Source organism: Nicotiana tabacum, chromosome 24 (assembly GCF_000715075.1).
Source record: "Nicotiana tabacum cultivar K326 chromosome 24, ASM71507v2, whole genome shotgun sequence".
NCBI classification, from domain to species: Eukaryota; Viridiplantae; Streptophyta; class Magnoliopsida; order Solanales; family Solanaceae; genus Nicotiana; species Nicotiana tabacum.
The window spans coordinates 51,293,813-51,320,982 of NC_134103.1; the positions used below are offsets into that span (position 1 = coordinate 51,293,813).

At 35.9% G+C, this 27,170-nt stretch overlaps 3 protein-coding genes across 3 annotated transcripts; all 3 read left to right on the top strand.

Annotated features, from left to right (window-relative positions):
• Positions 1-1,661: 1,661 nt before the first annotated feature.
• Positions 1,662-9,088, top strand: LOC142178551 (replication protein A 70 kDa DNA-binding subunit B-like). The gene is made up of 8 exons (XM_075248330.1): positions 1,662-1,783; positions 1,882-2,099; positions 2,184-2,341; positions 2,411-2,705; positions 2,789-2,841; positions 6,080-6,442; positions 6,783-6,893; positions 7,484-9,088. Exons 2-6 carry the CDS (start codon positions 2,037-2,039, stop codon positions 6,108-6,110), a joined length of 600 nt encoding a protein of 199 aa, XP_075104431.1. The 5' UTR covers positions 1,662-1,783; positions 1,882-2,036; the 3' UTR covers positions 6,111-6,442; positions 6,783-6,893; positions 7,484-9,088.
• Positions 7,756-8,943, top strand: LOC142178145 (uncharacterized). The gene has a single exon (XM_075247474.1). The coding sequence runs from the start codon at positions 7,756-7,758 to the stop codon at positions 8,941-8,943; it is 1,188 nt and encodes a 395-aa protein (XP_075103575.1).
• A 5,951-nt stretch (positions 9,089-15,039) lies between the features above and the next one.
• LOC142178550 (uncharacterized) lies at positions 15,040-19,725 on the top strand. The gene is made up of 2 exons (XM_075248329.1): positions 15,040-17,782; positions 17,878-19,725. Exons 1-2 carry the CDS (start codon positions 15,065-15,067, stop codon positions 17,884-17,886), a joined length of 2,727 nt encoding a protein of 908 aa, XP_075104430.1. The 5' UTR covers positions 15,040-15,064; the 3' UTR covers positions 17,887-19,725.
• The last annotated feature ends 7,445 nt before the right edge of the window (positions 19,726-27,170 follow it).

A 27,170-nucleotide genomic window follows, 5' to 3' on the forward strand; every position in this document is an offset into this window, starting at 1 on the left:
CTAAAGGTTTCAGTCATAAAAATATGATGCATATCCCAAAGGTTTACTAATTTTTGACTCATTAATTTGCATGTTGCAGGTAACTTTTGCTCAAGATAATGCAAAAAGACTAGCTAGATGTTTTGACTATTGATAAAGTGCTTTGTTAATAGATCATTAGATGAATGGAAGGGGATCAAAGGAGGGTGATATTATTTTAAATTTAGATAGGTTGAGAACTTGAAATCGTACCATAAAAATATTGGTGGACTCTCTTTAAGACAATGATATTTGATTTTAATTTCAAAGCCCTAGATAGATAAGATATGTACTCTTTGAAAGCTAGAAGAATCATTTAGTTCCGGAGAAAATAAGTCGTAGTTTTCTCTCTGATAGTAACATGAAGGAGTTGTTTCATTAGATGAAGTTGGGTTATTATATTTTAAGTTTTAGCGTGACTTTCAAGATGAGAATTTAATTTATATATGATATGTAATTCGCATTGTTAATGAATTATGTACAGTTGTATAAATAATTTATCTTTTGTAGAAGTTCATAGTAGAATCATGAAAATATGTTTAATTAATAAGTATTGTTTTTTCTCATATAATTATTTATTTTATTACTTCCAGGCTTTACATCCAAGTTCAATTCAGCTAGATAGACCTATTCAAAGTCTCGGAACACCAATCTATATATATATATATTAGAGGGCCCTAAGCTCGGTGATGTGGCACTCTCAATAAACAACAATTGAATTTTCTAGGCTCCATGTTTTTTTCGGCAATTTCAAACTGAAATTAGAAAAAATAAAATAAAAACGCTTCGCATATTCTTCGGGCACCGCTTCTTCGCATCAAACAAACCTCATCTAAACTTTCAACTGCGCTTCCACTTTCCCTTCTTCCCGCGCCGCTTCTTCCTACCAAACAAACCTTTCTTTAAATTTTCAATTCCGTTTCCCCTGCTCCAATTTACCCAGACCTAACAAACCCTTCTTTAAATTTACAATTCCCTTTCCCCTATTCAAATTCCCCCAGCCCTCTTAATTAGTGAATTAATTTCTATCAACTCAACTACATCTCCCTTCTTTGCCTTATTTCTGATTTGCAAGTGTTCTATCTATTCCGACAAAAAAGTTTATTTCCTTCGACGCCAATGAAGACATCTGAAGAACACCGCCCCCCAAACTGTTTCAGAGAAAAGTGATATTCGCTCCATAATTTCCGGTCTGTAATCCTTTTACAGTTATTTATCATTTATGCATTATTCTTACATATTTGCCTCTTACTAACTTCTATGGAACCTAATCTAATTGTATAGGTCTGGGCAAACAAGGATGTGAAAACACACACAAATAAGATTGAGGAACAGTCCGAACCTTCTTCGCATTTATGTTTTCCCTAAGAAATTATAACGTCACTATTCTTTGATACTATAATTTTCCCCCTAATCAACAATTAAGGATGTAAAAAAAGGGACATCCAAGTTATAACTGATTAGTAAGCCACTTATCTTATTTTAAGTTCCTTTAGTTCGTTAACTTCCTAAAACCAGATTTATTGTGTGTACTTTTATTTTGTTATCCAAGTTGTTTATCCATATATCTTTAGATTACATATTAGATGGATCATATGGATTGTTACTCAATTAAATTTTGTTTCATCTTTTTCCCTGTATAGTTCTGCAAAATCAAAAATAACTTTGTGGGAAGAATTTGGAGAGAAGTTCGAACCATTTCTATACAACGACTCTGGCCCATACGTTGTCATAGTTACTTCTACAACAGTTAAACAATTCCGTGGTAATTTTTTCCGTTTACTGTTCATTGCTATGTAATTTATTATTGATATTCTGAATATATATTAAAGTTTGTTTTAAAATTGCATTCACTATTAACAGGTGAGGTTACTTTCGCCACGACATATGCAAGCAAAATATATGTAAATCTAGAAATAGATTATATAACAACTTTGATTCAAAAGTTTGGTGCCACATTTCTTGGTGTACAAACTATCGGGAGCTCTAATGTCAATAACATTCCCATTGAGGAAGAGATGTTTATGAACAGGATGAACATTACTGAGTTGTTGGAGTCCGACTGGAGTGCCGATATACATGTTATTTCCCTATTTCTACTTCTTTGTAATTAAAATTCCAATTCTTCAAGATGCTTCTACTAATTAGAGTTTTTTATATGCTAGGAATACATTGTTACTGTGAGGGGCAATATTACAGAAATAGATAATTATTTTGATTGGTACTACATTTCATGCAACTCGTGTTCGAAGAAGATTGTACCTTCAAATGGTGTCTATACATGTCACTTTTGCGCGAAAGAATGCAAGTTTCCTTTGGTGAAGTAAGGAAGCAACTAATAATGTAAATTTGATTATACTGTCGTTTATTTTAACTGATTGTATAATCATAGGTACAAAATACACGTCAAAGTAAATGACAAAACTGGAAAGACTACTCTGGTTCTATTTAATGTTGTAGCGGAGAAGCTCCTTGATACATCCGCCCACAAGTTGTTCAATAGGCTGTCATTGGAAAGCAATAATGTACCTCCACAAATCCAAAGCCTTTGCGGTAAGGAATTTATTTTCAAGCTGCGATTAAACAATTACAATTTTAAAGAGGGGCTTGAAAATTATACGGTATCCAAGTTATTCATTCCAGATGAGAATCTGGAATTGCAATACACAACAAGGAAAGAACAAAAGGTATTGTGATATAGATTGTTTTAAATGGTAATCCAGATGTATATGTACATTGAAAATATGCTTTATTTTCGTTTGTTATGCAGGGGAAAAAGAAGGTTGAGGATAACATTGAAACAAAACGTTTTGTCAAAGGAAGGTAAATTTCTTTACTGTTTTATTTAGCAAACTTTCAACTACAAAAGAAATTAGCATATTTAATAGATATGTAAATTATATTTCTTCTGAAAACTATTCAAGAATCTACTAATGTCTCTTTGGAGGACTTTGAAGACTCTCCAGAAGATCCACATGTCAATGACGGTGTTAACTGTAGGGGGAGAAGAACTTCATTAAGAAATATTAGAAATAGAAGAAACCTAATCATAAATGACGATGAAGTTATCGAGCAAACAATCAAAAAAAGCAAAAAGTAGAGTGTTTATTTGTTGGTTTTAGAACTTTTGATGTTGTTTAAGAGTAGGCAAAATTATTGTATCCTTTTGTGCTTTTCAGTATTGATGTAGAAATTGATCTATTGTTGCAGTTGTTTTTTGCTTAACTTATTGATGTAAACGTGTTTCAGAATACTATTGTCTCCATGTTATGTCATTGTTCGAATTTAACTTTTAATATATGATCTTTTTTTCCCATATTGTTGTTATTACAAAACTGCATGAGAATCTAACCTTACATCATGAAATAACCACTGAGAAAAAAACTTGCAATAAAAAAGCAAGACCAAAGCGTACTAAAATAAGAAACACACCTTCTCTTTCGTTGTTCATGTGTATCTTTTTCAAATTTCCCCTATTCTAATTCCTGTTGTCGTACAACTTGAATGCAAGGTAAAAACTATGAAATATTAAAAGTTGTACTTCTAATGATTTGGAAACTTTACTAGCATATGTATATGGTTGTTACTATGGAATGAAATGAACTAAATATGTCTTCGACGCAAAAAAAGGAGAGTATATATGTGAGTTTTAAGTACAACAGTCATTGATTCAGCAATTTTATGTATGTTATCAACATGACATAGATACCTTTAGATACAAAAAACACTTATCAATTCAAATAACTTATTTTCCTTATTCTTTGGAAGGAAGCAAATTGAACGCATTCAGTAGCAAAAATCTACAACAATGTATTTTCTATTATAGGATTTTTTACTTTATTGAGCAATTCTTGCCTTTCTTGGGATTGCACCAAAAGGTACAGTTGATCTGCACAAGATGTTATTCGTGACTGCTGATTATTTGTCTAAATGTGGTGAGAAAGGTATTTTTTCTCCTAGGCATATGATTCTCTGCAGAAAATTTGAAGAGTATGATGTGTAGACAGTATCACAATTTGGCATACTTTGAAGAAAAATGTTCCCGCTTTGGTTGGAACATTTTAAGTGAAAGTTACATAAATACAAAATTACGTCAAACATTTTGAGTTTCATTTACTCATATAGGTAGTAGTTTCACCAACAATGCTAATTTATTTTCTTGCATCTATCATGTCACTACTTTTGCTGTTATTTTTTGTTTTCATGAATTCTTGTATTTCCAAGCGCAAAGTGGTTTCTAAATAAATTTGGTCATATTTGGCCAATGCTAGCATTTCCGTATACTCTTACTTCACTACTCATTTGATTGAAATGTTTATCGAAATGTCGGCTCCATACTTTTACAATAAACTGATTGCAGATTTTATTTTTTTTAGCGTTTTGTTAATTGTAGAAAGATAAATATTGACATAAGAAACAAGAGCGTATTTCTTTTCAGGCAAGTTTCTGTTGTTATATACAATCCTTACTTTCAAGATTTAAATTTTCTAAATATCTTTTGCCATTCCTATCTTTACCGTCTTTCCACTGTTTCATCAATTGAGAAAGGACAAAAGAGAAAGAAATGGAAAAAACAGAACAACACATGTTGAAATCTCTTTCTTTAGCAGGATGCAGACATCTTTTGATCAATATGAAACTTAAGTTACTGTCTACCCTGTTAAGATTTCCGTCTGGTGATCTCTTTTTTAAAAACTTGGGCATCACTTTGATGAACTTGGGTTTATTACATCATGTTAACTTGCTTAAAAGCTGAAAACTAAACCATGTGAGTAAGAGTTTTATTTCAAATATTTTGGTTTACATTTCCATTTGCCATTGTTCTCTGCCATTCATTCACATATTTTCATAAGTTTTAACACACTCTTATCAAACAGAAGTTCTAACACCATCTCCTTTTCGCTAACCCACGAAGGTTGCTTCTTACTTGTATTCGCTGGATAATACCTAACCTTTATGTTCCAAATAAATACAGTATTAAATTTAATATTAATTAAATATTTATGAAACACCCAAATATTATATACAACAGTAGATGGTGATTCAGAGAAACATCACACAACTTCTCCCTGGCAGTTACTTTCTTGCAAAAAATCAATAACGGCTATCTCCTATTTTATACACTTCACACTTACTTTTATCTTTCCACTGATTCCCCAATGGTTGTCTCCTATTATATTCTTCACATTTCCTTTTTCCTCAATTATTTTCCGAGACAAACTCGATATCCTCCTTCTACTTTGGTTCAAACTCATGATAGCCATCTCTTCCTAATTCGCTAACCATTCAAACATCAATTCATTTTTTCCTACTAAAAATTGAAAAGGGACAGCAGCAAAGAAGGAAAAGTTGAATTAGTATTTCAGAAAACATAAAGAAGAAGCAAATTGCAGCATTACTAACACTTCACTTTTGTTAACATCATACGCTTAGTGTGTTTTACTTTACGTTGGCTTCCAAAATTTTCATTTTTGTTCTATTTGAAATACATTTATGTGATCAAAATTTTTATCTTTACGCAAGGTGTTTCTTCCTTTCTTTTGTCAGGCAGTCAGTCATTTCTTCATCGAAATTTTCATTTTTGTTCTATTTAAAATATATTTATGTGATTACAATTTTTAATTTTATGCAAGGTGTTTCTTTCTTTCTTTTGTTAAGCAGCCAGTCATTTCTTCGTCTCTTCTTAGATTTTATTACTTTGACTATTTACAAAGAAAGAATTGTTTGGATTTGCTCAAGTATAAACTGGGTATAATCCTTATTTATCATTTTGCCTTGGCATACTCTTGAGAATCTGTTTGCATTGAATATATCAACGCCACAAATGCAATTAATTTTTCGAAAATATCATATTTTACCTGTTAATAATAGCAATTACAAATTTGTTCAAGATTACATGCTACATAGTCCTTATTGTCAATATTCCATTGTGTTTTTTTGCACTGAATAATTTGATTTGCACATCCCATAACCATCTTTGTGACCTATTTATTTTTAATATCTGACTTCACCAAACATTTCAAATTTTAATATATTCAATTTTTTCAATACTTTATAACAGGTTTAATGGAATTGGTATCTGCTATTGTTAAAAAAATTAATGTTTCAACGAATGTTCAGCCGGAAATTACACTACTGCGGCAACTTCTATCAGTTTTAGCTCGGCAAGAGAGGATGCTTAAAATAAAACTGAAGAGATATGCAACAACAGTTCGATGTAACCAGAAGAATGATGAATTGATTGATATCAAAAAACGCAGATATCATTATGCCAGATTGAAGCGGAAGGTCGTATTAATTCAAAAGAAATATGCCAATCAGCCACAAAAGAAAATACTCCTGCTACTACTATTTGTGAAATGATTCACAAAATTGATGAAGTTACGACACTGCATAAGGAGACACGTGTTCACTCAACAAAATGGTATGTTGTTACTCATCAAGATATCTCTCTTAACGATAATGCCTAAGTGGTTATTTATACTCTTAAATTGATGTGTGAATATAGAAAACTAGAATAGTGGTGTTCATAAGATTAGCAGGACCTTATGATGCTTCAATTCCAGTAGCACCATTGAACAAATTATGTCTCTTCTTTGGTTTGTACATAATCTAATCCCATCTGGATCCTTTCACCATGAATCCCAAATTGTGGTATTGTTGTACATCTAAATATTCTACGCATATTTGCTTTCGCGAAGCGACATCTCTTGCAGTTCGCATCTTACTTTATATACTAAAGAATATTTGTAAATACATTGCAGGAGACCTATGTATCCTGCGACATCATACACCAAAAGACGAAGCAAATGAAGTATCGGTTTATATGTGTTCTCAAAGCAGTAGAACTATACAAAACAATCTTCAACATACAGGTACACATTATTGGGTACAATACAGGTACATATTTTTTGTTTGTTACGAAATTTTCAAACATAACAAAAGCAGGAGTTAAAGGGTAAAAGGCACATTATTATCTGTGCATAACATGTTCAAAGATATCATACTAAAATACTATAGAAAACAGTAAGTCTCCTGATATGGAAACACAGGGGAAAACAATTCTATACAATTTCTGCTTGAATAAACTAAATCCTAATTCAAAAGTACCAAATTGGAACAAATGTTGCATGTTGCTCAACTTAGCAGAAAATGCAATCAATGGGCTTCAGTTTGAATGTCCAGTGTTCTTTGCAATATAAATTGTCCTTGGAACATGAAAAGACTTGCTGGTGTGGCTCTATAAATCTTCATTATCCATTTCACTCATTTCGGACCTGTTTCAATCCAATACTCAATAACATGGAGGTCTTTAACATTAGAGGTTCTCTGCACTTTCTACTGACATACAAATCTTAAATGACTTCAAAGACAGCTCGCAAACTCCTAATATATCTGCAAGACATGTCAATAACATTAGACTTGAAAGACAGTTCATATTGATATTGAAATTTCTATTTGGCAGGTCATAATACAACAAGTTGGAATTTTGGACCTCCTACAAACACCTGCCAATATTGTGGTGCCATTTTATGGTATGAAGAACGGACAAAAAAAACTAAACAGACAACACGGCCAAAATTCTCATTTTGTTGTATGGAAGGCCGTGTAAGACTACCGTTAATGAGCCAACCCCCGCCCTATCTCAAATATCTTTTAAGCACAGATTCTGGACAACTTGGTATCAGTTTTCGAAAAAATATCAGAGTTTATAACTCTATGTTCGCATTTACATCTATGGGAGGCCGAGTTGACAGAAGCATCAATCGTTCAAAGGGCCCATATGTTTTCAGGATGAGTGGTCAAAATTATCATCACATTGGCTCTCTGTTGCCGGAAAGTGGGAAAAAACCACAGTTTGCCCAGCTCTATATATATGATACTAAAAATGAGATACATAACAGAATGAATAGTCTGCTCCATGAAGAAGTTGATCCTAAAATTGTTCAGGGCTTATCTGAAATGCTGGACGAGCATAATATTTTGGCAAAAACATTTCGAATGGCAAGGGATAGATATAAACAACATCCTGAATCTGTTTTTCGTCTACGACTACTATCCGATAGGACAAGAGATGGCCGACAATACAATATACCCACAGCTTCTGAAGTTGCAGGACTAATAATTGGTGATCTTACTGATGAAAATTTCCAGCGAGATGTTATAGTAGAACATCGGAAAAACGGACTTCAAAGAATCACAGATTTACACCCAAGTTTCATGTCTATGACTTACCCATTAATACACCCATATGGTGAAGATGGATATAGGCTTGGAATTCTTTTGACAGATATAATCAAAAAAACTTTCGCGAGAGAAAAATTGACAATGAGACAGTTCTACTGCTTCAGGATACAACAAAGACTTAACGAAGCACACACTCTTCTACAAGCTGGTAGACTATTGCAGCAATACATTGTGGATGGTTACATGGCAATTGAAGAAGAAAGATTTCGTTATATTCGGAACAATCAAAAAAAACTCAGGGCTGATATATTTTCTGGATTGATGGATGCTATTGTCCGAGGTGATTCTGATTGTTCAATGATAGAGAAAACCATTATCTTGCCTTCTTCACACACTGGGGGACCTCGATATAGGGTGCAAAATTATCAAGATGCAATGGCAATTTGTAGGTGGGCGGGATATCCGGATTTGTTCCTTACTTTCACTTGCAACCCAAAGTGGCCAGAAATAAATGAAATGCTCCGTTTAATTGGACAAGAGAGTGATGACAACCGGGTTGATATCATATGCAGAGTTTTCCAAATAAAATTGTTCCAGCTAATGCAAGATCTGAAAAAGAATCAGCCTTTTGGAAAAATAATTGCATGTAAGTTAACTCATTCTGTACATAATGCACACATTACTAATAACATAAATATGCATGAAAGAAGTGTTAGTAACAGGTCTTTTGAATGTTAGTAATTCTCATTGTTATGAAAACTATAATTTCTTAGTTTATCCTAAAGGCTTTATGCTTTAAGAAGTTCGTCATAATCCAACTTAGTCGTACATAATTTCAATATACATGCCATTCACATCAATGTGCTTATCTGACTTTTGGTAACAATATAATGCATCATGCATATATGTGGGATAGTAAAGGATCTTGAAAAACTAAGCAACAAAAATATATTGAACTGTTAACGATGCTATTTGATGCTATTTTCACTAAATTTAATTAGACGATTTTACATAATTCTATTATGAAATGTATTTATATGCATGTATAGAAGTTCTCTTAGACTAATATTTGAAAACTTCAAAAGAAAGACATAGATGGTAAGTCCAAGCCAAAAAAACAAAAGAATAACTACTTAGTTAGAAGGAAGTTACATAGCTCTTAAGGAGCGATAATTTTCGCAGGTACATAATCGAATTGGCGTGCACACAACTATGCCAATTATCCCAGTCTGAATAGCAACCCTAGCTACAGATCCAAGCTTCAAAAATAATTTCACCCATAATACATAACTATAAGACTTAATACCAAAAGAGAACAGATATGAAATTGTAGATTCATATACAATCTTTACCCATAAGCCCACCATTCACTAGGATTGGCTATGGAGTAATTATCATGAGCCACTAAAAGTCCTGCCAATGTCCAGATAAGAATCATTGACGTATCATAAGTTTGTTGAGATTACTTATTTTTTTAGCACAAATACACATAGACAACAGTTGTTATTGATATCACCAAATCTTTTTTGTCATGTCAGATTAAATCTCAATCTTAATCCAGGAAAAATTTTACCACCAAAAAATAGTGAATAATTACATAGTATAGCTTCTGCATATGTTGGTAAAAGAATATGTACTGCATGTCTTTTATACCTGCATCCTAACCATAACCTTATACTATTCATTTACAGGTTTATATACAATTGAGTTTCAGAAAAGAGGTTTACTGTTACGGAAGCCAAATGTATATAGTGTGAATGAGTCACAACTACTATACCAAAAATTATGACAACCACTAAATAATAAACAAGACAATAAGACAACAATAAAAGAACACCAGAATTTACGAGGTTCGGCCAATTTTGCCTACTTCCTCGGACACAATCAATATTTTATTCCACTCCAAAATTACAAGTGAAATAATACTAAAGAGAGAAGATACAAATGCCTTAAGAAGATAAAAGGCAAATGAGAGGTGTGTTTAAATCCTAAACATTAGGCCTTCCTTTTATAGGGTGAAATTCCCATTCAAAATTGTCATCCACCGATGTGGGACTTTTGACAATTTCAACAAATCTCCACCTTGGCAAAATTCCACATCTTCAATTTTCTCTCAATAACAAATTTTGGTTGTGTCTTCATCTTCAATCTTTAGTGTTCAACAATGTTGATCAAATCCAAACAATGTTGAAACTTGACCGCAGTCACCACTTTTGTCAGCATATCAGCAGGGTTCTCCGTAGTATAAATTTTCTTCACCGTGACTCCACCTTCTTTTATGATTTCTCGTACGAAATGATACCGAACATCAATGTGCTTCGTCCTTGCATGATAAACTTGGTTCTTCGCTAATTGAATAGCACTTTGACTATCACAAAAAATTATAATTTTTTTTTGTTCAATACCAAGCTCCTTTAGCAACCCCTGAAGCCAAATTGCCTCCTTCACAGCCTCTGTAATAGCCATGTACTCTGCCTCTGTTGTAGACAAAGCAACTGTTGACTGCAAAGTAGACTTCCAACTAACTGGTGCCTTTGCAAAAGTAAACACATAACCAGTAGTTGACCTTCGTTTGTCCAGATCACCCGCAAAATCTGAGTCACAATATCCAACTACAGACCGATTGCCTTCCTGCTCAAAAACTAACCCAACATCTACAGTACTATGAATATACCGTAGAATCCATTTCACAGCTTGCCAATGCTCCTTTCCTGGATTATGCATATATCTGCTAATAACTCCAACGGCTTGTGAAATGTCAGGTCTCGTACAAACCATTGCATACATCAAGCTACCAACAATATTTGCGTATGGTACCCTTGACATATACTCCTGTTCAGTTTCATCCTTTGGCGACATAGTAGTACTTAGCTTAAAATGGGGAGCAAGTGGCGTACTAATTGGCTTAGTCTTCTTATCTATGCCAAAACGCTTTAGTACTCTCTTCAAATATTCTTTCTGAGATAAACAGAGTTTCTTTGTATGTCTATCTCTTATTATCTCCATGCCAAGAATTTTCTTTGCCTCACCCAGATCCTTCATCTCGAACTCCTCCTTCAGTTGAATCTTCAACTTATCAATTTCTTCTGAATTCTTGGAAGTTATCAACATATCATCAACATATAGGAGAAGATATACAAAGGAACCATCATTAAGTTTGCGCAAATACACATAATGATCGTATTTGCTTCTCTTGTACCCTTGCCGCAACATAAACTTGTCAAATCGCTTGTACCATTGTCTAGAAGATTGTTTCAATCCGTACAACGATTTTTCAAGTTTGCATACCATATTTTCTTTTCCAGCAACTTTGAATCCTTCTGGCTGATTCATGTAGATTTCCTCCTCCAAGTTTCCATGTAAAAATGCAGTTTTTACATCCATCTGAACTAGTTCCAAATCCAACTGTGCTACCAAAGCCAACATAATTCTAATGGAGGAATGTTTTACAACTGGAGAAAATACTTCATTGTAATCAATTCCCTCCTTCTGAGCATATCCTTTGGCCACCAATCTTGCTTTGTAGCGAACATCTTCTTGGTTAGGAAGTCCTTCTTTCTTTGCAAATACCCATTTGCACCCAATTATTTTCTTTCCCTTCGGGAGATTGGCCAATTTCCATGTATGATTCTGATGAAGGGACTGCATTTCTTCATTCATGGCAATCCTGCACTTATCTTCTTCTGAACTTTGGATTGCGTCTTTATAAGTGGTAGGAACACCATCAGCTACAATTGAGGTTGCACAAGCAACCGTCTCTATAAGACGAACAGGTTTCGTTATTGTCCTTTTTGGCCTGCTGGTTGCTATTGATTCAAGTTGTTGTCGAGGTTCCTGAGTTGGAATCTCCCTTTCTACTGGCTCTTCTTCCAGAGGGTAATCTTCATGAGTTTCCTCCTCTGCTTCTTGTGTAGGAAAAATAAATTTTCCCTCAAACTCCACCTGCTTTGATGCACCACCAGTTTGTTTGACATCTTCAACTGTCACCTTATCTATTATGGCAGATTCATCAAAGGTAACATCTCTGCTGAATATAATATTCCTTGTCTCTGGACACCATAAGCGGTATCCTTTGACTCCAGAAGTAATCCCCATAAATATAGCCTTCTTTGCTCTCGGATCCAATTTTGACTCTTTCACATGATAGTATGCAATTGAGCCAAACACGTGCAAAGAGTCATAATCTACAGCAGGTTTTCCATACCATTTTTCAAATGGTGTCTTGCCATCAATAGCAGCAGATGGTAGACGATTAATGAGGTGGCATGCATATGTAATTGCCTCAGCCCAAAATTCTTTGCCCAAGCCAGCATTGGACAACATACACCGTACCTTCTCCAGTAAAGTCCGGTTCATACGTTCTGCCACTCCATTCTGTTGTGGTGTATGTCTGACAGTGAAGTGTCGGACGATGCCATCATTTTCACAGACCTTATTGAAATGATCATTTTTGTATTCACCTCCATTGTCTGTGCGAATACACTTGATCCTCCTGCATGTTTGATTCTCCACCATCGTTTTTCATTTGAGAAAAATTTCCAACACTTCATCTTTCCTCTTCATTGTATACACCCACACTCTTCGGGAAAAATCATCAACAAAGGTTACAAAATAGTGCTTCCCACCCAATGAAGGTATTTTGGAAGCACCCCAAACATCAGAGTGTACATAATCCAAAATGCCTTTAGTATTGTGGATCGCTGTACCAAATTTAACCCTTGTCTGTTTTCCTTTGACACAATGCTCGCAAAACTCCAAGTTGCAAGTCTTTACACCTTTTAACAATCCTTGATTAGATAGAGCTTTCAAGGATTTCCCTCCAGCATGTCCCAAGCGCATGTGCCATAGCCTGGTTGCTTCTGCCTCTTTGTCATCACTGGATGTCACTGTTGCTGTCCCAATAACTGTGCTACCACGATAGCAGTACATGTTATTGTTCTTCCGATTGGCCTTCATTACCACTAGTGCACCGGAGCATATTCTCATCACTCCATTTTCTGCAATGATTTTGAACCCTTTTGATTCTAGGGCTCCCACAGAGATGAGATTCTTCTTCAAACCCGGTACATATCGAACATCTGTTAATGTTCTGATCATTCCATCATGGCTCCTTAATATTATTGAACCAATGCCATATGAGGTAAGAGGGCTGTTATCCGCTGTGTGGATGACTCCATATTCTCCTTCTTGAAAATTCACGAACCAGTCCTTGTTGGGACACATATGATAGCTACAAGCTGAGTCCATCAACCATATGTCTGATGATGTTGATAACTCTGTTGTAACTAATGAGAAGTCTGAATCATCACAATCAGCTACATTTGAATCCATAATGGCCTTTTCATTGTTATGTCTGGCCTTATTCTTCAACTTCGGACAGTCTTTCTTCCAGTGCCCCTTTTCTCGACAAAAGGCACATTCATCTTTGATGGGTCTAGATCTCGACTTGGATCTTCCCTTCTTAGTCCTCGTTTGATTTTGAGGACGACCCCTCACAATTAGTGCTTCTCCTTCTCCGCCCTTCTGTTTTTCTCCCTTTCTTTGTTCATAGCTGTATAAAGCCGAACAAACTTCTCTGAGAGAAATTTCGTCATTTCCATGGAGTAGAGTAGTTTCAAGGTGCTCGTACTCATTAGGAAGTGACCCCAACAACATCAAGGCCAAGTCACCATCATCAAAAGTTGCATCCATATTTTACAAATCTGTGACCAACTTATTGAAACTGGTGATATGTTCATTCATTGTGGTACCAGGAACATAGGTGAAGCGAAACAGTTTCTTCTTCATGTACAATTTATTTTGACTATTTTTCTTCAAAAATTTATCCTCCAGTGCTTTCCATAATTTACTTGCAGAAGTTTCCTTTGTGTATGAATATTTCTGCTCTCTAGCAAGGTAGGATCGAATGGTACCGCAAGCAACACGATTGATAATTTTCCAATCTTCTTCTCCAATAACATCTGGCTTCTTTTCTTCAATGGCAAGATCTAGCCCTTGTTGAAAAAGAACATCTAGAACCTCGCCTTGCCACATCCCAAAATGTCCTGACCCGTCAAAAATTTCTACCGCAAATTTCGCATTTGACACAATTCTTGTCATAAGCGAAGATGCCAACGATGACGTATTATTGACACTTGATGTAGATTCTTCTTGTTTACTGTCTCCCATTTTGACACAAATATTATTTAGTAGCTGACGACACAAATCAAGATTATTTCCTTTCTGGTGTGGAAGATCAGACTAAGCTGCAACCACAGAGCATACTCAGACAGAACCTTGACTCAGTTACCAAGATAGATCTTTTCTGATGTGGAAGATCAGACTATGCTGCAACCACAGAGCATACTTAGACAGTACCTTGGCTCTGATACCAATTGTTGCGGAAGCCAAATGTATATAGTGTGAATGAGTCACAACTACTATACCAAAAATTATGACAACCACTAAATAATAAACAAGACAATAAGACAACAATAAAAGAACACCAGAATTTACGAGGTTCGGCCAATTTTGCCTACTTCCTCGGACACAATCAATATTTTATTCCACTCCAAAATTACAAGTGAAATAATACTAAAGAGAGAAGATACAAATACCTTAAGAAGATAAAAGGCAAATGAGAGGTGTGTTTAAATCCTAAACATTAGGCCTCCTTTTATAGGGTGAAATTCCCATTCAAAATTGTCATCCACCGATGTGGGACTTTTGACAATTTCAACATTTACCTCATGGGCATATATTGCTCTTCCTGCATCCCACATTAAAAAGCCCCTCCACAGATCATATTGACAGAATAATAGCAGCAGAAATACCTGATTTGGAAGTTGATCCTTACGGTTATAATGCTGTTAAGAACTTTATGATGCATGGACCTTGCGGAGAACTGAATCCACATTGCCCATGTATGAGGCAAGGAAAGTGCACGAAGCATTTTCCAAAGAAATTCAATGATCGAACAACTTTTGATTCAGATGGATTTCCTATTTATAGGAGAAGGAACACAGGTACTCAAGTCAAGAAAAATGGCACTAACTTAGACAATAGATATGTTGTCCCTTACAATAGGGATTTGCTTGTCAAATATGATGCACATATAAATGTCGAATTATGCAATTACTCAAGGTCTGTGAAGTACCTGTTCAAGTATGTCCATAAAGGGTCTGATAGAGCAACTGCAACTATAGAATCTACCAATACTGGTGCAGAAAATGATGAGATAAAAAAATATTTAGACTGCAGATACATATCAGCTACAGAAGCTTGCTGGAGGATCTTTAAATTTGACATACATTATAGAAAGCCGGCAGTTGAGCGTCTGCCTTATCATTTAGAGGGACAAAACACAATAATATTCGAAGAAGAAAAGCGAGCAGAAAGCGTGATTAGCAGACCGGACATAGAAAAAATAAAATTCACAGAATGGTTTGAGGCGAACAAAAGATATGATGATGCACGAGAGCTGACATATTCAGACTTTCCTACGCGTTGGGTCTGGAATGCAAAGGACAAAACATGGAATAGAAGGCAAAGTGGGAAGGCAGTTTGTAGAATTTACTTCGCACATCCTGCAAGTGGAGAACGTTTTTATATGAGAATGCTGCTTAAATTTGTGAAAGGAAGCACTTCCTATGAAAGCATCAGAACAATAAATGGAGTGGAGTATAAAAATTATAGAGATGCATGCTACGCTTTAGGATTATTAGATGATGATAAAGAGTGGAATGACTGCTTAGCCGAGGCTGCACTTTGGGCGACAGGAAATGAGTTGAGACATCTATTTGTAACGATACTTATTCACTGTCAGGTATCTGATTCAAGCAAATTTTGGAAGAACAACTGTGAAATTTTATCAGAAGATATAACATCATTACAGAGGAAGAGATTTCAATTGAAAAATTTACAGTTAACTGAAAAACAAGTAGAAGCATATACGTTATTTGAGATTGAAACCATCCTATTAAAGATGGGAAAAAGTTTGAAAGACATAGATGGAATGCCGCTACCAGATTCTGCGTTACTGCGAAATGTGGGAAACCGTATGGTCAATGAGGAGCTAGACTATGACAAAGAGGAGCTAAAAATACTGCACGACAAATCATTCGCTCTCTTAAATGATTGCCAAAAGTCAGCTTATGATGCAATAATAACATCAGTTGAGAATGAACAAGGACGATTATTTTTTATAAATGAATATGGTGGTACTGGCAAGACATTTCTGTGGAATACAATAATTTCCAAGCTCAGATCACAATCAAAAATAGTTCTTCCCATTGCTACTTCTGGAATAGCAGCTTTGTTATTGCCAAATGGTAGGACCGCTCATTCGCGCTTCCATATTCCTTTGGACGTTACTGTAGAATCCACTTGTGAAATAAAACAAGGCACCCAGTTAGCTGAACTTTTGAGAACTTCTTTAATCATTTGGGATGAAGCCCCCATGGCAAATAAGTTATGTTTTGAAGCATTAGATAAAACGTTGAGAGATATCCTGCGAGTCAGGTATGAAAATAGCCCTGACAAACCTTTTGGAGGCCTTACAGTTGTATGCGGTGGTGATTTTCGCCAAATATTACTTGTTATTCCAAAGGGTACCCAAGCTGATATTGTTGATGCATCACTAAACTCATCTTATTTGTGGCCATTTTTCACAATATACGAATTGAAGCAAAATATGAGACTATGCAATGGAAAAGTAAGTGATTACGAGGCTGATCAAATTGCTACTTTTGACAAATGGTTGCTACAGGTTGGAAATGGATCATTTTACGATGATATTAACAAGGAGCTCATCAAATTGCCTTATGATGTATGCATGAAATCATCTAACGACCCAATCGGATCGATTGTTGAGGCAGTTTATCCATCTCTCCTACAAAATTACAGTGACCCAACATATCTGAAAGAAAGAGCAATACTAACGCCAAAAAATGATATGGTACATGAGTTGAACGATAGAATTATGAAAATGATACCAGGTGAAGGAAGAACATATTTCAGCTCTGACAATGTATGCAAAGCGAGCATGAACACTAACGATGAAGAACTGTTGTACCCAACCGAATTTCTAAATAGCTTAACATTCCCTGGCATCCCTAATCATGACATACACTTAAAAGTAGGTACCCCAGTTATGCTTCTCAGAAATCTAAACCAAACAGAAGGCCTATGCAATGGAGCAAGATTAATTGTCAGGCATCTTGGAAATTGGTCTGTCAGCGCAAACATCATGTCCGGAAAGAATATCGGTACGAGAGTCACAATTCCAAGAATCATTATGTCTCCTAACGATTCAAAGTGGCCATTCAAGCTTAACAGAAGGCAGCTCCCTTTGGCGCCATGTTTCGTCATGACAATCAATAAAAGTCAAGGACAATCTCTTAACCATGTCGGCTTGTATCTTCCGAAGCAAGTATTCACCCATGGTCAATTATATGTGGCTGTCTCCCGAGTAACAACAAGAGAAGGATTAACCATACTAAATGCTGACGAGGACGCAGAAGATCCTACATTCATTAAAAATATTATTTACAAAGAGGTATTCCAAAATATACGCCCTATGGCTGCTGAGACACGCGAGGTATTTCTTACTCTTTTCCAAACTGTGACATGAGCTTTATACAATCTTACAAATAGTTACTTCATTACAATTATTTCAAAATGTTTGTGCTTCAGGATAACTAACTATACCATTGATGATTCATGCTGGAATGAGCTCTCAATGCCGATGACAATTTTAAATGTCCTGCTTCAGTTGTGCTTATGGCACCTCTCATTGGGCAGTGTTCTTATTTTTCTCTTTTCTCCTTTTTATGCCATTTTCCTTATTTATTTATTAAGTGTCTTTTCTCACCTTTTCAGAAAAGGCGTGACCGGACAGTTTTTCAGTTACAACTTTGTCCAGATAAGTTTTGAAATCTAAACGCTCTAACACTTAATTATGGAATTTGAAACGGTTTTCTATTATTAAAACAGTCACCACCACTATTTTCCCAACTATATCTACAATTTGTGCATCTCATCTTCTTGGTACTGCTTCATGTTGGATGCATCAAGAATATATCTCATATGCTGGTTATTTATTTTAGTACTTTTCGTGAGTGTATTTTTGGACTTTTTGACCTCTTTAAAATCTTTTTAATGTGCAGGTTGATGAAGAATTGAATAGAGTGAATGTGACTGTATAATGGGCAAGTAGTCCTTCCTCAAGTCTATGCAACCTTTCTTCATCGATTTTAAAACCGATTCTTCGTTGCACTTTGTTTTCTCATGATAAATGCATAATTTAGGGGGGAAAATATACTTATAATACTAAAAAAATCAATTATATATAGGTGATTCTAATTATTCTGTTATTTCGTACTTATTTAATTTGAATAATTGGTGTTTGAAGGTTAAACTTATTTGTACAATTCAAGGAACAGGAGCACGGGTAATGAATCGGAAGATTTTACAAAAAATACTATTGGTGTATAATTATCTAATATGTTCACTATGTAGTAACACTGATTCAAATTTATTATTTTGTTTCTCATGCGCGATCATGCTTCTAAAATATTCATTTTGAAATTATTTTGTACATATCCAATGCCTGCCAGGAGAGATTGTATGCCAATATAGTTAAAGGAGTGCGATTGAATGATGCCACTATGAACGCGCGAAGCGCGGGCAATTTACCTAGTATCTATATAAAGCTGGAAAATGGCCAGCTAATGTGGCATTCCTATTTGCCCAAAAAACCAAATTATCTATTTTGTCAAATTTTTTACTTTTATCCTATTTTTTACTATTTTCTGCTATTTATAAAAATCCAAAAGTCACCACCTCAACCGACTATTAAGAGATCAGTTATCAGTTATGGTTTATAATTACAAACGAAAGTAACGTCCCTAAGCAAGCAATCAAGTCCTACAAAAATCAATCACTTTTGTTCTGTCTATGATATAATTCTATCTCTTTCTCTTTCTCTCTCTCACTTATATCTATGTTACTGATTCTTATAGTATTTGATTTTTCAGGAGAATGGTAGACACTTACTCTGCAAAAATTTGTTGTATGTTTCTGTGCTTCTCGATCGGTTCTTGCTGAAGATCAAAGATGCTATGTATGGTGACACTCAACAATTTTTAGTACATCTGTCCTTTCTTCAAGTTGTTTTTCGCTTTTATCCAGTCTTAATCATAACAGATTCGTTAGATTTTGGATATAAAAATCGTGATTCCCGTTCCTTGTATCATAGAAATCCAGTAGAGCGGAGAAGAATTTTTCATTCTAGGGTTCAGATGGATATTCTAACAATTAAATTCCTCATAGGGTAAGTACACAGTTTTGCGATTTTGATTTCCTTCTTCAGCAGCCGCCGTTGGTTAAGCCAGTGTCCACGAGGAAGTCAATGTGACCGACAAAGTAAAGGCAGTTTCGATAAAAGTTTTCAGTATAAATTCTATATTTCTGCTCAATTCTGAAATTACACAGATTGAGTTGCACAGAAATAGACTCTTACGATCATGTATACTGCTTTTTTTTTTTCCTTTTACCTTTTTCACATTTCTTTCTTTGATTTCAATTTTTTCTTAGAAGTGTACATGAAACTATTGATCTCTAATTTACTGGAGGATTTCACTAATTAAATGATTTTCAAATATGACCAGTTAACAAGAAAATAAAAATCACCCAAGAGCTTAATTCTCAAAAGATACAAAATAAATTTATTTCTTTTAATATATAAGAGAACAACAATACTATATTTTCACATACTTTTCGTATCGTTTGTATTCATATAGGTATTATGTATTTATGTCTTAAAGTACAAGTGGTAAATTTATTGTCACGACCCAAACCGATGGGCCATGAAGAGTGCCCGAGTCTTATCTGTCGAACACCCCTAAGCATGCGTCTAAAATATAAATATGAATTAAGGGTAAGTCATGAATAGCATCTGTCAATAAACTACTGAATCACGTGAATAACATACGTGGGGAAAACATGTCCAAAAGACATATATACATATACATGCGGAATACGGTAGGGCGAGCCGACAAGGCTGCTATATAGACAACTATATATCCAAAACTAGAAGCCGACAAGGCCACATACTATCCAACTATACATGATTGTCTACAGACCTCTAATAGAGTGTACAATTATACAAAGGACGGGACTGGGCCCCATCGTACCCATATCTACATACAAAAATAGCGTACCAAAACTAATAACAGTTCCGGATCAAGTGGAGCACACTAACTCTCGCTGATCAAGGATCCTAAAAAGTGGGACCGTCAGCCTATCTACCTGCACTTGCGGACATAAAACGCTGGCCCCTGGAAATATGGGCGTCAGTATGAATAATGTACCAAGTATGTAAGGCATGAAAATCAGTACATAAAAGACATAAAAGAAACATGGAGTAAGGGAATCCACCTGTAAGTCTAAATAACTTTGTGAATCCTGAAATATTTATAAAGTCATGCATGTGCGTATTAATATCGTGTCATGTGTAGATATATGTGTACATAACATCATCAAGCCTCTTAGGGAATCCCATCATATCATCTCGGCCTCTATGGGCGAAATCATCAACGTATACCGATTGATCAGATGGTGGTACGTATATAACATCGTAACCTTTTTCCATATCCGATATACATATAATATACGCGTATATAACACCATCTAATCATGGGTCAATGTACATGTATAAATGAATGAAATACATAAGAAGTAAGTTAATAAGATTTCTCGGAATGTCATAAGATCAATATGCTTCCGGATAAATTTTATCAACAACATATTTTTCTCAGACCCTTGAACAAAAGATATACTAATAAGACACATGGGAATTCAAGAACATAGGCACCCCTAGTGCTTCTATGAATAGAGACATTTATGAAAGTTGTACGTTTTCTCATTTCGTTTGTATCATATGGATCATGCCAAAAGGAAAGAAGGGATATCCTTAACATACCTAAGCCGATTCTCTTGACAATCCCTCTAACACACGTCAATTACGACAAAACACGTAACGGCGGATCGAAGTAGAGAAAAATTCGTATTATATTCGTGAGAAAGATTGTACCGTACTCCCATAGAATCGCAATTTCACGCTGCTATAGTATTATGCAGCTTCATATGAATTGTTATGAGGCTCCATCCGTTACTTAGCAAGAATAACACCACACTTTATTGAGGTAGGAATATATCTTATCATTGTGGGTTCATAAGAACTTTCGGTGAAGCTATATTCGTTACCTTACAACATATATCTTTCCCTTTAATGACATATGTAGGTGTATTTATCATAGGTGTGGGGCCTATTTTATGTGATGACTTAGCCAACAAATTCCCTAACTATGTCACCTAGCCTCTAGCCAAAGAGTCATTGTTACCTAAATCCCTTGCTGCCACGTTGGGTCTCCATTAAGCTTATCCACAAATTCTAATTATTTTGTTAATCTCCCACTAAAAAATTAATAATTAACCAATTATTCACATATTTAATTCTAGCACATAATTTACTTAAATACTAATACAATTCATATACCTTACTATTATGGTCATGTAGTACCTTGTATGGCACTAGTCTATAAATACGGAGTATTATAACTTGGACCGTATTTTATCCCAAATTGACAAACTTCAACGAATACTCATTCTTCGATTTGTTTACCCTTTAATCTTCACGGTACTCACTTATCACCTATTATAAATAGCATAAGTGCTTATAACCTCAAAAATAATTTCATTCCCGAGCCTACGTCGATTAACTTACGACGAAATTTTAACGTACGAAAACACGAAATGTACCATCCTTCCCTCCTTAGAAACATTCGTCCTCGAATGTTTAACTCCCCGGGACCTAGATAAATTTTGGCAGAGTCGCCTTTGTAACAATACTACTACTAACCCTTCCCATAGAAACTCAATAACTCAATGCCACATAGGGCCACAATCATCAATAACGACAATGGCCTCACACGACCAATGACAATAACTAATACAGGAATCTATATACGCACCTTAAGGCTGTGATGTCTTAGTCGGATCCTCCTCTAAAAGAGGAAACAACTAAGGATACCTTGACTTCATTTCTTCTTCGGCTTCCCAAATTATTTCTTCCACATTATTGTTTCTCCAAAGTACTTTCACTGAAGCTACGTCTTTAGTCCTCAATCTCCGAACCTGTCTATCTAGTATAGCAATAGGAGTTTTCTCATATGATAGTTGCTCTGTGACCTGAACATCTTCAACTGACACGACTCTGGAAGGATCTCCGATACATTTACGGAGCATAGACACATGAAACACTGGATGTACAGACTCCTAGTCAGAAGGCAAATCTAAATCATATGCTACCTGGCCTACCTTGCGTATGATCTTATATGGTCCAATGTACCGAGGGCTATGTTTTCCTTTTTTACCGAACCTTATAACGCCTTTCATTGGTGATACCTTTAGGAATACCCAGTTGTCAACCTGAAACTCCAAGTCTCGTCGTCGATTATCTGCATAAGACTTCTGACAGCTTTGAGCTGCTAATAGCCTTTCCTGTATAAGCTTAATCTTTTCGATTGCCTGTTGTACCAGCTCTGGTCCTACTATCTTAGTTTCCCCAACATCGAACCATCTGATATGTGACCTACACTTCCGTCCGTAAAGAGCTTCGTATGGAGCCATCTCAATGCTGGAATGATAGCTATTATTATATGCGAACTCAATAAGCGGCAGATGATCATCCCAGCTACCCCTGAAGTCTATCACACAGGCCCGTAACATATCCTCAAGTGTCTAAATAGTACGCTCAGCCTGTCCGTCTGTTTGGGGATGAAATGTTGTACTAAGACTTACCTGAGTTCCCAATCCTTTTTGGAAGGACCTCCAGAAATTGGCTGTAAACTGGGCTCCTCTATCCGAGAAAATATATATAGGGACACCATGAAGTTGTACTATCTCCTTAATGTAAAGCCTTGCATAATCCTCTGCGGAATATGAAGTCCTAACAGGCAGAAAATGGGCTGATTTTGTAAGTCTATCAACAATCACCCATATAGAATCGAATTTACGCTGGGTAGGAGGTAAGCCTATGATGAAATCCATATTAATTACTTCACATTTCCAAGTTGAAATCTCTATAGCCTGCAATAATCCACCGGGTTTTTGATGCTCAATCTTAACCTGCTGGCAGTTAGGGCACTGAGCAACAAACTCTGCTATATCCTTTTTCATTCGATCCCACCAATATATTTCCCTGATATCATGATACATCTTTGTTGCTCCTAGATGGACAGAATAATGAGAATAATGAGTCTCTCCCATAACCTGCCGGCGTAGCCCTGCAACATTAGGGATACATAATTGTCCTCGATATCTAAGGACTCCGTCTCCTGTAATCTTAAATGGTGTCTTCTCCTTCTGAGGGGTTGTATCCCTATAATGAGATAACACAGGATCCTCGTACTGATGTTCTTTCACTTCAGTTACTAAAGAGGATGTTGTTGTGTCCTGAATAGTAACTCCGGTATCACCTGAGTCCAGTAATCGAACTCCAGGACTAGCTAGATGATAAATCTCATGGGCTATCCCATTATTCTCTGGCTGTAAATATGATAGGATATCCGCAGATTTACAGCTGAGGGCATCAGCTACTATATTCGCCTTCCCTGGATGGTATAAAATATCAACATCGTAGTCTTTCAGTAGCTCCAACCATCTCCTTTGACGTAAGTTCAATTCCTTTTGCTTGAAGATATACTGAATGCTTTTATGATCCATATAGATATCAACATGAATGCCATACAAATAGTGCCTCCATATCTTTAGTGCATGAATCACCGCGGCTAACTCTAGATCGTGGGTCGGGTAATTCTTCTTGTGCTTTCTTAGTTGTCTAGAAATATAAGCTACAACCTTACCATTCTGCATTAGTACACAACCCAATCTAATGCCCGAAGCATCACAATAGATAGCATAACCATCGGTTCCCTCTGGGAGTGTTAGAACCGGTGATGAAGTTAGTCTGTCCTTTAAAGCCTGGAAACTCCGTTCGCAATCATCGGTCCACTGCAACTTAACTCTCTTCTGAGTCAACTTTGTCAATGGTGCTGAAAGAGAAGAAAATCCCTCTACAAATCTCCTGTAATAACCTGCCAAACCGAGAAAGCTACGAACCTCCGTTGGTGTCGTAGGTCTAGGCCAAGTCTTTACTGCCTCAATCTTTTATGTATCAACCCGGAAACCTTCACCTGAAATAATATTCCCAAGGAAAGCTATAGAATGCAACCAGAATTAACATTTAGAGAATTTTTCATACAACTTCCCTTTTTGTAGAACTCTGAGCACAGTACGCAAATGATCTGCATGCTCAGTCTCTGAACGAGAATACACCAATATATCATCAATAAATACAATCACGTACATATCTAGAAAGGGTCCGAACACACGTTTCATCAAATCCATGAATACTGTTGGGGCATTGGTCAAACCGAATGGCATAACACGAAACTCAAAGTGTCCGTATTTGGTCCTAAATGCTGTCTTTAGAATATCTTTCTCCTTAACCCTTACCTGATGGTACCCGGACCTCAAGTCTGTTTTTGAGAAACACTTGGCACCTTTCAACTGATCAAATAAATCATCAATCCTCGGGAGCGGGTACTTATTCTTGATCGTCACCTTATTCAACTGTCTATAATCAATACACATCCGCAAGGAACCATCTTTCTTCCTCACAAATAACATAGGTGCTCCCCACGGTGATGTACTAGGTCTGATAAAGACTTTTTTAATCAATCCCTTAGTTGTTCCTTCAACTCTCTCAGCTCTGCAGATGCCATTCTATAGGGAGGAATGGATATTGGATGAGTATCTGGTAATATGTCAATCGAAAAATCAATTTCTCCCTCTGGCAGAAGACCCAGAAGCTCATCGAGAAAAACATCGTGAAACTCATTAACCACAGGGATAGATTGAATGGTTGGTGACTCTACTTTCACATCCCGTACCCGAACTAAGTGATAAATATAGCCCTTTCTAATCATCTTCCCTACCTTGAGATAGGAAATAAAACTACCTCTCGGTGATGCCGTATTACCTTTCCACTTCAAAACAGGATCCCCTGGTAACTGGAATCGAACCTTCTTTGATCTACAATCAACATTGGCATAACAAGAAGCCAACCAATCCATACCCAGTATAATATCAAATTCTACCATATCTAACTCAATTAGGTCTGCTATTGTAGATTGACTATGAACTACTACTGTACAATCTCTATATACTCGCCTAGCTATCATTGGATCCCCAACAGGTGTGGACACCTCAAAAGGTTTAACCAACTCAGGTTCTATTCCAAACTTACTAGCAACCAATGGAGTAACATATGATAAGGTGGAACCTCGGTCAATCTGATACACCCCATGTTTTTATACATAAAAGTACTTCGTAAGTTGGTTGATATAAGAACAGAAGGAATGAAATCCATCTACAAGGATAAGGAAGGTTTATCAAAGTCTTAAGTAAGTTAAGTTGAATGAGACTTGGAAAACAACAAATGAGATAATGGATGCATAAAATATAGCTGCTTGCTTACCAGGATACTTGTTTGAGCTACTTGCTTACCCGTCCTACTAGCTTGAGCTACTTAACACATGTCGTGACTATTAAATGAGGGTAAGATATGTTTCTAAGTGAATAAGGGCAGCATGTGACACCTATTAATTAACCAAGCAGGTGACAAGTAGGTGTGTCACTTACTTGCTAAAAGGGAAGGCCCAAATTAGTCCACCCAAATGGACATTTGTAGGTTAGCCAGGAGGGCCCTTTTAGGGGCTAAATCAAGTCACATATCCTCATAATATCCAAGTAGTATAAACATAAAGAGATCTACGAAATTCTCTCCCAAATTGACCTACTCCAAACTCTCAAGAAGTTGTTGATAATCTTCTTCTTCTTTCAATTCAAGTTAAAGGGTAATCTCCAATCTTGAAGGATCTGATGTGAAGCAAGTTAATGGCCATCAAGGTAAATATACTACCATTGTTTCATCCCTACAAGATCTGATATAGATAAAAAATCCTCCTTCCTTCATATATTTGAGTTTATCTAAGTTCTAGCTAGGATGTTTGGTAAAGGACTTGTGAAGTAGGGGCTGGAAAGTAAGTTAAAGTTATTGTGGTGTTATGGACTGTTTGGAGTAGTTTCATATTATTATATGACTGTCACATAAGAGTATTGTCTTGGAGATGTTGTGTTTAATCTTATTGGTGCCTTAACTAAGTTGTGGGAGTAAGAATTGATGAAGTAATAATCTGAAAATCAGTTTTCAGTTGTTATAATTTGTGGACTGTTAGGAGTTCGTTTTTATGTGGTGTTGTGGCTTAAAAATCAGTATGTATAACCTTAGTATATTGTTGTTGTCATTATTGAAGTGTATTCAAGTTCTAGCTACATTATAGGGATGGAAAAGCGCAAAGTAGCACTTGGTTGTTGTATGAGATTGTGTGGACTGTTTTGGTGATGTATTGCGATGGATATAAGGTTGGATACTAATGTAATACGTTTGTTGATATTTTGGACATGTTTGTATTGTTTGTTGATTTGAGGAAAGTGAAAATAATAAGGGGAGGTGTTGTCCAAAATTTCGTAGATGAGCTAGTCACTAATTTGTGTTGAGCTCTAGCTTCCGTAAGATTAACAATGGTCCCTTATTAGTTGTTGTAGATTGAAGTACTAACGGACTGAACCGACGTCATGTGGTTAGGTAAATGACAAAGGTATGTTAAAGCTATCCCTTCTTTCCATTTGGCATGATTCATACGATACAAACGAAACGAGCAAACGCACAACTTTCATAAATGCCTCTATTCATAGAAGCACCAGGGGTGCCTATGTTCTTGATTCCACATGTGTCTTATTATTATATCTTCTGTTCATGGGTCTCAAAGAAATACGTTGTTGATCAAATGTATCCGAAG